The sequence below is a fragment of the Ziziphus jujuba genome, chromosome 10 (assembly GCF_031755915.1).
Source record: "Ziziphus jujuba cultivar Dongzao chromosome 10, ASM3175591v1".
Classification (NCBI taxonomy): Eukaryota; Viridiplantae; Streptophyta; class Magnoliopsida; order Rosales; family Rhamnaceae; genus Ziziphus; species Ziziphus jujuba.
In genome coordinates, this window is record NC_083388.1 from 28,594,387 (window position 1) to 28,605,319 (window position 10,933).

General features: G+C 37.1%; 1 protein-coding gene across 3 annotated transcripts; it reads left to right on the top strand.

Annotated features, from left to right (window-relative positions):
* Nucleotides 1-1,475: 1,475 nt before the first annotated feature.
* LOC107403384 (chaperone protein ClpC, chloroplastic) lies at nt 1,476-7,575 on the top strand. Of its 3 annotated transcripts, XM_048469271.2 has the most exons (10): nt 1,477-1,695; nt 2,520-3,105; nt 3,338-3,453; nt 3,535-3,657; nt 3,754-3,939; nt 4,048-4,263; nt 4,785-5,002; nt 5,792-5,867; nt 5,975-6,064; nt 6,171-7,575. In XM_048469271.2, the coding sequence occupies exons 2-10, from the start codon at nt 2,538-2,540 to the stop codon at nt 7,347-7,349; spliced, it is 2,772 nt and encodes a 923-aa protein (XP_048325228.1). In that variant the 5' UTR covers nt 1,477-1,695; nt 2,520-2,537; the 3' UTR covers nt 7,350-7,575. The 3 variants fall into 3 exon arrangements, with proteins under 3 accessions (XP_048325227.1, XP_048325226.1, XP_048325228.1); XM_048469270.2 differs by having other exon boundaries at nt 1,476-1,695; nt 2,508-3,105; nt 3,338-3,657; XM_048469269.2 differs by having other exon boundaries at nt 1,476-1,695; nt 3,338-3,657.
* The last annotated feature ends 3,358 nt before the right edge of the window (nt 7,576-10,933 follow it).

Below are 10,933 nucleotides of genomic sequence, written 5' to 3' on the forward strand. Positions count from 1 at the left end.
GAGTTGGGATTAGTATTTAATTAAGTATTTGTTGTTTATGTTTAGTTAAACTTACATATCAAGGACAACAATAATACTAATTACTAGCCAGCCTTTTGGTTTGGTAAAGGTACGCACTGAAGTGTCCTGTGAATTTAATAATGTTATTCGGCACAATTTGTGTTGCATGCAGGGCGCATTTGAGGCTGCACTGGGTTTGTCATCTCTATTACAAAGGCCATGTTATGTCGCGTTGAAAATCAAATGACACACCCTTGATTTTGATAGTTTGTTTTTGGCAATATTACATGTGTAAATATATATATATGTATATATTTTACATTGCTAAAATGTTATGCCATCGATTGTTATACTCATTCATGATTAATTAGTTTCTGGATTAGCCCTTCCATATAATTAAGGTGGTTGCTTCTAGAGAGCAGAAGAAGATAATTTTCCATGATCCATATGTGTATATATATATATATATGCTCAGTATGCAGGAGAATTTTGTTCTATTTTGCTTATTATCTTTTAGTTTCCAATGTCAATTAACAAATTTATAATATTGAAAGAAAAATTAATACTAAATAAACTTATTTTTTTATTTAAAAAAAAAAAAAAGGATGCGGACTAGTCTACTAATACGTGTTGGGCCGAAAGTCGCTTTCCAGCCCAAATACCTGAAGTCTTTCAATCTAATCGCGCACGTAGAAGAGAATTACCGAAAAGGAAAAACGTGAAAGGGAAACTATCTCTAAATAAGAAATTCCCCCCAAAAAAAAAGAAAATGACTAAATAAGAAAAACGATAATTGGAAGGAAAAAGAAAAAAAAGAAAAAAAAAAGAATGGTAATTGGACTGACAGCGGGGCCTAAAATAAGGTTGCCGACCAACTTCTTGCTTGATATTTTAGCTTACACATACGTCATAATCATGGTTATTGCCAAAAATTGACGTGCCCCATTTGATCATTCCTGTCCTCCTTTTTTGGGCTTATAAAATTTTAAATTTTTCATATTTTAATATCTCAAACCGTGGGAAATGAAAAACAAAGAATCTCTCCAGAAGAGGAGGAAAAAAAAAAAAAAGTGAAGTAATGAAAAGAAAAAAAATCTTTCCAAGAAACTCGTCTCGTATACGACTTCGGTACAGCGACATATTGAAAAAATGCATTAAGGCGGCGAATCAAGAGACCTAAGGAAGGGCAAATCAGTCAGGAAACAAAAAAATCAAAGGGACACTGGGACAGTATTGAAATGGTGGGGCCCACTCCAACGTGCGAGACTAAAAAACCAGTTAGAAAACAAGGCCTTGGGTATTCGGATCGAACGGTGGCATTGAGGGAGTTGTAGGATTATTATAATAGAGCAGGCTACAGTGGATGAAGGAGGATAGTTTTGGCAGACGGAGAAGGAAGGGAAAAGAAAGAAAGGGGATAGAGAAAGAGATATAAAATAGTAGGGAGGTAAGGAGAGTCTGTTATCGACCACATTTTTTTTTTTTTTTTTTTTCTCTTCATCTACTTAGGAGCCGACCATAAAAATAGGGTCTCTCTCTTCTTTCTGAAGAAAAGACCCCCCACTTCCCTCCTCCCTCTCTCTCTCTCTTCTTTTTCTCTTTCTATCTCCTTCCCTCTTTCTCCACCTCGCCTTTTCTCTCTCTTTTTTTCTTTTCAAATTTTAAATTAATCCAAGTTTCATTTCAGGACGTTAGGTAAGTTTGTTTTCAATTTCGTATTTGTTGCTCTTCTGCTTTCTATAATATGCTTCTTTTATTGGAATTAGGGTTTTTGGATGTACCTTAGCTTATCTGTTTAGGGTTTCAATTCTCCGCTGGTCAATTATCCTGATTATTCTAGTTTTGCGTATATTTTCCATCGTTTTCTGTTAAAGTCTTGGGTTTTTTATTTTTTATTTTTTAGTTTTTGTGACCTAGTATTGGTGATTGTCCCTGGTGGTTGTGGTAATGTAAATGACATGCTATTTTGTGCTATCTTTGCATTTTAGTTCTCCCTGAAGTGTTTGGTCTTTTATATAATCTTTAGATACATATTCTGGGTTCCAATTGGATATCCTTATTAAGCTTTTGTGGTCTTGCATAATTTGTTATTTATGGCTCTAATTTTATGTTTGCTTGTCCAGTTTGCTCAGATGTGTTTTACGTCATGATGTTTTTGGATTTATAGTTGAGTTTGTATTCTATACGGTAGTTTAGTTTCTACATGCATGTTGATTGTTCTCAGCTTAAAGTGACATTTTGTTAGCTTGTTTTTTGTTTAGCTTTTAACTGACTCTTAGAATATAGTTCGTTTTGATGAATATTGTTGTGTTTCAGTTGCAATTTAATTATGACGACACATTTTACTTGTTAGCAGCTTACTAAAATAATTTGTTTTGCATGTCCGTGTTACTTTATAGTGACATCATTTACGATTTTTGCAAAGCGGATGTTGAAATTTTGGTGGATTCTGCTCTGTAATTTTTGTTTCTGCATATATGTGTTTGTTATGGAATGGTAAGAAGTAGATTTTTCTGCAGCATACACAGGCGGGCATAATGGCTAGGGTTCTGGTTCAGTCAACTAATGTCCCTGGCTTAGTTTCTGGGTTAAGGCGTGGCCAACCTAAAGGATCTGGAAAAGCTAGAGGAACAGTCAAAATGATGTACAGCTTACAAGTACCTGGAATGAGAATGAGAGGCTTTTCAGGATTACGAGGATATAATGCTTTGGATACTATGGCAAGGCCTGGCCAGGATTTCCATTCTAAAGTTGCAATTGCAATCTCTTCAAGGCGGCGCCAGAGGGCTAGCAGAGCTGTACCTAAAGCCATGTTTGAACGCTTTACAGAAAAAGCAATTAAAGTAATTATGCTTGCACAAGAAGAAGCAAGGAGACTTGGTCACAATTTCGTTGGCACAGAGCAGATACTGTTAGGTCTTATTGGTGAGGGTACTGGAATTGCTGCCAAGGTCCTTAAAGCCATGGGAATAAATCTTAAAGAAGCGCGTGTTGAAGTGGAGAAGATAATTGGAAGGGGTAGTGGATTTGTTGCTGTAGAGATTCCATTTACTCCCCGTGCAAAGCGTGTTTTGGAGCTCTCACTTGAGGAAGCCCGCCAACTTGGTATGTTCGTTTTCTTACCCCTGTTTAATCAATGTCTTGTTTTGTTTTCTGTCCTTTCCCTTTCTTCTCTCTCTCTCTCTCTCTCTCTCTCTTTTTCTTTTTTTTTTTTAAATTCTTTGTTCCATGTGTACCCTGAGTATCCTTTTTGTCCTTTTTAATTAAATATTGGCTTCTTTAGAATATGTCACATTTGTTTAGTTAACTGAAAGGTCATATTTCATGGAACCGCCAGGGCATAACTACATTGGGTCTGAGCACTTGCTACTGGGCCTGCTTCGTGAGGGTGAAGGTGTAGCAGCTCGTGTTCTTGAAAATTTAGGTGCTGACCCGAGTAACATTCGCACACAGGTAAAACAAGGCAACCATTTACATTTTCTGTCACATTTCCTTTATTATTGTGGAAAATTCACTTTTCATTTGGGTGGGCAGGTGATTCGAATGGTGGGTGAGAGCACAGAAGCTGTGGGTGCTGGTGTTGGAGGAGGAAGCAGTGGAAATAAGATGCCAACTCTAGAGGAGTATGGAACTAATTTGACTAAGCTAGCTGAAGAGGTAATTTTGGCAGTCTTTACAATTCTTGTGGTGTATTGTGAGGTGGTGTTTCTTTGTTGCCAACTGTTTTTTAGAACTATTTCTTGTGTTTTCTAGGGTAAGCTGGATCCTGTTGTCGGAAGGCAGCAGCAAATAGAACGTGTTGTTCAAATCTTGGGTCGACGTACTAAAAATAATCCCTGTCTTATTGGAGAACCTGGTGTTGGGAAAACAGCAATAGCTGAAGGTCTTGCCCAACGTATTGCAAGTGGTGATGTTCCTGAAACAATAGAGGGGAAGAAGGTGAGTGTTAATTTGTTTACAATAGAATCAATATGGTAATTTTGCCTGTGGCTTCAATGATCTTCATATTAGTGAATAGTAAACTAACAATGAATGTTTATTTTTTAGGTTATAACTCTGGATATGGGTCTTCTTGTTGCTGGCACAAAGTATCGTGGAGAGTTTGAGGAAAGACTAAAGAAGCTAATGGAGGAAATCAAACAAAGTGATGAAATTATTCTCTTCATCGATGAGGTACACACCTTGATTGGAGCAGGAGCAGCAGAAGGGGCAATTGACGCTGCAAACATATTAAAACCTGCTCTTGCCAGAGGTGAACTGCAGGTAATGCTGTTACTTTTTCTTTTTTTTAAATAAATTGTCAAATTAGATTTGAGCTGTTTAGTTTGATCTGAATAACTGGAAGATGCATCTATAAATTTGTGTTTGGGATCTCGAAGAAATAGTTTATTTATTTATTTTGTTTTTTTTGCTCTTGCGTGTGTGTGAGAGAGAGAGCCTGCTCATGCGCACTTGTGCTTTATGGGCTGTTATGATTGCTGATGATGGAAAATTGTTGTGCTTTGACATTACAATATAGGGAGGCTTGCATGCAGTTACCAGTTGAGGTGTTTCTTTGGTTTCTTGTTATTATTGATGCAGGAGCAGAAATAAATTGTTTATTGCTAGAGATTTGATAAAACATATATGGGACGTAATTGCAGTGTGCTTCCATCTAATTTGCCAATATGAACAGTAACATAGTGCTGCTAGTTCAGCATGATGTTAGTTGATAATGTTAATATCTTACAGCTGTATATATTTTGGATTTAAGATAATGTTCAATGTCATCTGTATTGGTGCAGTGTATTGGAGCCACAACACTAGATGAATACAGAAAGCATATTGAAAAGGACCCAGCCTTAGAAAGACGGTTTCAACCTGTAAAAGTGCCTGAACCAACTGTCGATGAAACAATATTGATTCTGAAAGGGCTTCGAGAGCGGTATGAGCTTCACCACAAGCTCCGCTACACTGATGAAGCGTTGGTATCTGCTGCACAGTTGTCATATCAATACATCAGGTAGGTTCATATTAAAATTCAGTTTTTGAGTTAGTAATCAATACTCTGCAGTTCTCCACTTCTATATGAAATGTTACTAATGTGTTTGAAGCAACAAAATATAACTTCACCTTTTTCTTAAAGAGTCCCTTGTGGATATTAATAGGCAGTTAAGCTGCTTTCTGGTTAACTATTTGGCTTCTGGGCAGTTTCATCCAGCTCCATTCATCCCTTCTTATCCTCTTTTCTCCCTTGAGATATGTTAACAAGTGTTAAGGGGCTTTGTATGTAGTGGTTTTAGTTTTAGATTAATGTTGTGGGGAGGTGGCTGACAATTCAGACCAAGATAAGGAAGTTGTACTAACCACGAACTTATTTCTTTTATTTGGGACTCAGTGCTGATTTCACAGAGTGAGATCATAATTTTACAATTTCAGGAAGCATTACGAGTATATATACTATTTGTAGTGTATGCTTGTCATTTGGTGTAGGATTTATCTGATGGTAATTGTTTCTTTATGAGCTTTTTGTAATTTAGAATTGGAAAGCATTGAGGAAGCATGGAATTTGAGGTTTGTGTAATGGCATCCATTGGTGTTTTTCCTGGCCTTGCTTGACATCATGTATGCTTTCCTCTTTTCCACGATCAGTTCTGTCTGTGGAAAAGTGACTTTAACCTCTTCACGAAATCTTACATCTAAAGTGAAAAGTATAACACAATTTATGGATCATCAGTGATAAGCACTTGCTTATTAGCAAGTTTTCTAATGCCCTATTTACCTTTTCTAATTGCTATAATACTGTTTTCAGTGACCGCTTTCTGCCTGATAAGGCAATTGACCTGATTGATGAAGCTGGTTCCCGAGTTCGGCTTCGCCATGCACAGGTAATTTTTCTACGTTTGGTCCTCTGTATCTGTCTCTTCCTCACTATTTTGGGTTTCTGGATTTGTTGAGTTGATGGGCTGTAAGAATGTTTGTATGTCATTTTCAGCTTCCTGAGGAAGCACGAGAGCTCGAGAAAGAACTGAGGCAGATTACTAAAGAGAAGAATGAAGCTGTTCGCAGTCAAGACTTTGAAAAGGTATATCCGAGCCTTTTGAAGAAGCTGCCAAAAGTTTATCCTGTTTGGTTTGGGTTTCAGCAAAGCTTTTGTTTGATAGGCTGACAACACTTGATATCTTAAACAGGCTGGGGAATTACGTGATAGAGAAATGGACCTGAAGGCACAGATCTCAGCTGTTGTGGACAAGGGCAAGGAGATGACCCAGGCAGAAAGTGAGGCGGGGGATGTTGGTCCTACTGTGACTGAGGTGGATATCCAACATATTGTCTCGGCTTGGACTGGCATTCCTGTTGAAAAAGTGTCAACTGATGAATCTGACCGCCTCCTCAAGATGGAAGAGACCCTCCATAAGCGGGTCATTGGGCAGGATGAAGCAGTGAAAGCTATTAGCCGTGCTATTCGACGAGCTCGTGTTGGACTGAAAAATCCCAATCGTCCAATTGCCAGCTTTATCTTTTCTGGTCCAACTGGCGTCGGAAAGTCTGAGCTTGCAAAAGCTTTGGCTGCTTACTACTTTGGTTCTGAAGATGCCATGATTCGGCTAGATATGAGTGAGTTCATGGAAAGACATACTGTTTCCAAGCTTATTGGTTCACCCCCTGGTTATGTTGGCTACACTGAGGGTGGTCAGCTTACTGAAGCAGTTCGACGCCGTCCATATACTGTGGTACTGTTTGATGAGATTGAGAAGGCCCATCCTGATGTCTTCAACATGATGCTTCAAATTCTAGAAGATGGAAGGTTAACTGACAGCAAGGGCAGGACTGTGGACTTCAAGAATACACTCCTGATAATGACATCAAATGTTGGAAGCAGTGTAATTGAGAAAGGAGGCCGCAGAATTGGATTCGATCTTGATTATGATGACAAGGACAGCAGCTACAATCGGATTAAGAGCTTGGTGACAGAGGAACTGAAACAGTACTTCAGGCCTGAATTTTTGAATAGGTTGGATGAGATGATTGTCTTCCGACAGCTCACAAAGCTGGAGGTGAAGGAGATCGCAGATATAATGTTGAAGGAGGTATTTGACAGGCTGAAGGGCAAAGAGATAGAACTCCAAGTGACAGAGAGGTTTAGAGATAGAGTGGTTGAAGAAGGGTATAACCCTAGCTATGGAGCCAGGCCCCTAAGAAGAGCCATTATGAGACTTTTGGAAGATAGCATGGCTGAGAAAATGCTTGCGAGAGAGATCAAAGAGGGTGATTCGGTAATTGTAGATGTGGATTCTGATGGCAATGTGACGGTTCTCAATGGCAGCAGTGGATCGCCTGAATCATTACCTGAGGCAATCCCTGTGTAGAACAAACCTCAATGCCATGTTTACCTCTTTTGATTGACCTTTACTAAAATGTTGTACTTTTCCTTAAATTTAGAACTTTGTCATAGTCGTAGTAGTCTATTTTTCTTTAAAAGGACTACTTGATAGTGGAATTGGAAGACAGATTATATAATGGTTGAAGTTGGAAATTATTAGGTTTAGTTGCCCTTGTTCAAATTTAATGGATGGTGGGTAAATTCATTTTCTAGCGTGATTTTGTTTTTTATTTTATTTTATTTTATAGGAAATTCTGGCCCTTTTTTTATTTTTGGGTAATAATTCGAGTTTTTTTTTTTAAAGGGTAATAAGCTAATTTTGTTGCTAAAGAAGAAAAGTGGAAACCCATTATGCCATCGTTAATCAAGCTAATCAAGAAGATATCCTAGTTACTTTGGCCAAACAAACACTTTACTATCTCCAATCTCATTGTCTAGTCCTGTTGAATCATGAGTACAATAGCAGCTAAATGTTTATAAATTTTGTTTATGAACATCTTATAAATTTATACCTATCAAGCGTGGCAAGTGTCGTGAATTTAGTACATTGGTTTGTAACAAAAAATATTATTTAATTTATATATGTTAAGACCTTTCAATCAACAGAATAATAATATCTTATTTATATGATTATACCGTAACTTCATTATATTATTATATAAAATGTTATTAATCACTTGTTAGTAGTGTTTTCCCTCATAGACCTTCAATTTGTCTAGAATTTGGACAATTTTTTTGGTAAAAGCTTAGAATTTTGACATTGATGCATTTACTTAGTACCTAATGATTATTTCTAGACATATGTTAGTAGAAACAAATGAAAATTTTTACTCTTACCTCCAATATTCACAATGGCTAGTAATGGAGTAATATACATTACCGAACTATTTGATTAATTAGGATTTGTTATCAACCAAGTAAAGAGGGTTAAAATGTGACAAATCAACAAGCATAGCATTTGTTAATAAACACTTGTTAATTATTGTCATAATTTATCTTTATGTTTTATATTGATTGGTTTATATTTATATACTGGTATGGTATAAATAGATTCAAACTCTAATGTTATACAAAACAAAAAGAACATTCTACTATTTTTGCGGAACTTAAATAATTAGTTTTATAAATGCAAAAATTAATTTCTTTTTAAAATACATATAACAAAATTTTGATAATTACTGATAACGATTATAAAATTTTGATAGTTAATAATAACAGTTGAATTTCAATTTGTAATAAAGAGAAATTTAAATTCATGAAAATGAGAAAAACTTGTCATACTCAAATCCCAAAACATTAAAAAAAAAAAAAATACTAATAAATTTGATATAATTTATTGTTCATCAATTAATATTATATAAATAGTCTTGAAAATGAAAAGAAAGCACAACTAATTTATGCCAACATTAAAAACCATATCCAAGGGCTCGTCCTTAACCTTAACCTCAACAAATCTCTCGAAGTCTGGTGATGTTGGAGGAGCAGGAGCAGCTGGTTCATTGTGGTCGTCCTCAGGCTCAGCTTTGACAGCCAGCAGTGCTACTCGATTGGCTAACTTTCTTCTTCTTCTGTTATTACCATAATTGATGGTTTGTGGTTGATCATGAATAGGAGGGACAAGAGTGAGTCCGTCCGGAGAATGAACAAGGCGGAGAGATTTCTTGCCGTACTTGGCTTGCTTTCTTCTCTTCCTCTCGCTTGCGGTCTCATACTTGTAGTGAGACCCCATGTGAGCTGCAAATAGCTGTGATGTGTTGAACACTCCCATGCATCTCGGACACGTGTAGGGTCCGTATTTCTTGTAAGGGAGGCTGTGGGTGCGCCCATCTCCCACCTCCATCATCTCCTCATGATCGTCTTCATCATCAGAAGAATCATCTGATGCAGTAGTGTCTTGAATTTGATGATCATGGTGATGGTGATGGCCCACTGCCACTGGAACGTTGCTGCTGCTGCTGCATGACGACCGTTTGGGTTTCACATCCCTGCTAATTATCGCTCCAATATTACTTCTTGACTCGGCCGCATAATTTTCATCATCATTCTCGATGAGCCTGAGTGTGGCTCGGCTTCTTGGTGGTACTGGTGGGCTTGGATATTGATTAGGGCTGAAAATGTTGTGCTGAAAATTATAACCATGTTCTCGGACAAGGTTATTATTTTGATAGTGACTACCGGAATCATAGAAGCTGGGGTTTGGTCGATGACCCAAATAATCATCATGACTAACAATGTTACCATGAACAGCAACAGAGTTATGAAAACCCTGTAGAGGTCTCTCGGTGTATGAATGATTCAGATCCAAATTATTATTACAGCCTTGGCCTTGGCCTTGAAGAATATTATTGTTATTATTATTATTATTATTATTATTATTATTATTACAGGCAAAGGCTGAGGCTGAAGCTCCATTAATGTTATTATTTGAAACCTGTAAAATACGTTCCCTGGTAGAGGTAGCAGTGAGAAGCTGAGTTCTCACAATCTCCGTGAAAGTAACCTCGTGATTAGGACCAAGAAGAGACCGGTTTTGGAGGACAGGGAAATAGTCAATCACAGTATGGACATGAACCCTATGTGTTTGTGATTGTGGTCCAACCAAATTAGCCCTTCTTACCTGATCACTAGCACTCATCATCACTCTTTGGCGCACACCAACACCAAGTTGGCCTCCTTCTAATCCTAAACCAACTTGACCCATTTGGGAAATGAGGTCAGGTTGGTTTTGGCAAAGGAAAGTATTAATAATGCTGGTTTGGTTGTTGAAGTTACTTTTACCGGGCGTCAATGGCTGAGAGCTAACAAAACCACCACCTCGGCCTTCATTTATATTGTTAAGGCCAAAATTGCTGTTGGAGTAGTTTTCAAAATGAAACGACTGATGACCATTGATGGGGGATTCATCATGGCCCATATGGGGAATGTTATTGGAACTGGATTGACTACTGAAAGGAAGTGATGGCATGTTCAAATGGAAATTGAAGGAAAATAGAGGTGGGTTTTAGAGAGAAAATGAAAAAACTAGCTAGAACGAGTTTGATATTAAACTAGGTAAAACGAACATGTTTATATAGAAATTGGGAATTTCTTTTCTGAGGAATCGAAACTTTCATTCATTCGGTGGGGCATTTTGCCACGGGGAAATAAGCAGCGAATTGGAGTCCAAACAAGTTATTAATTTTGTTGATAAGGGTGAATCCGCTAGGATTTTGCATAAAAGGAAAACAGCAATATTTTTTATTTATTTATTTATTTGGGTCATAAAGGAGAAAAGTAAAATATCGGTTTAAACATAATAATAAATACTAATAATAAAATAATCGAATTGTGTATGTATATATATTTTTGTGGGTCAAACAAATTGTATAGACAATTAATAATCATCGGTGCTGCACAACACAGCATAACATTGTCAGATTTATTAAGCGTATCCTCAAACAGGTGTAGAAATTTAATGCCCTTTTATAAAAAGAATCCGTTTATGAGACTGTCCAGAATAGAAGTGAAAGAAAAACCTCATATAGAAAAATATCACTTTCCAATAACATTATGCCACGTACATATAGTTTT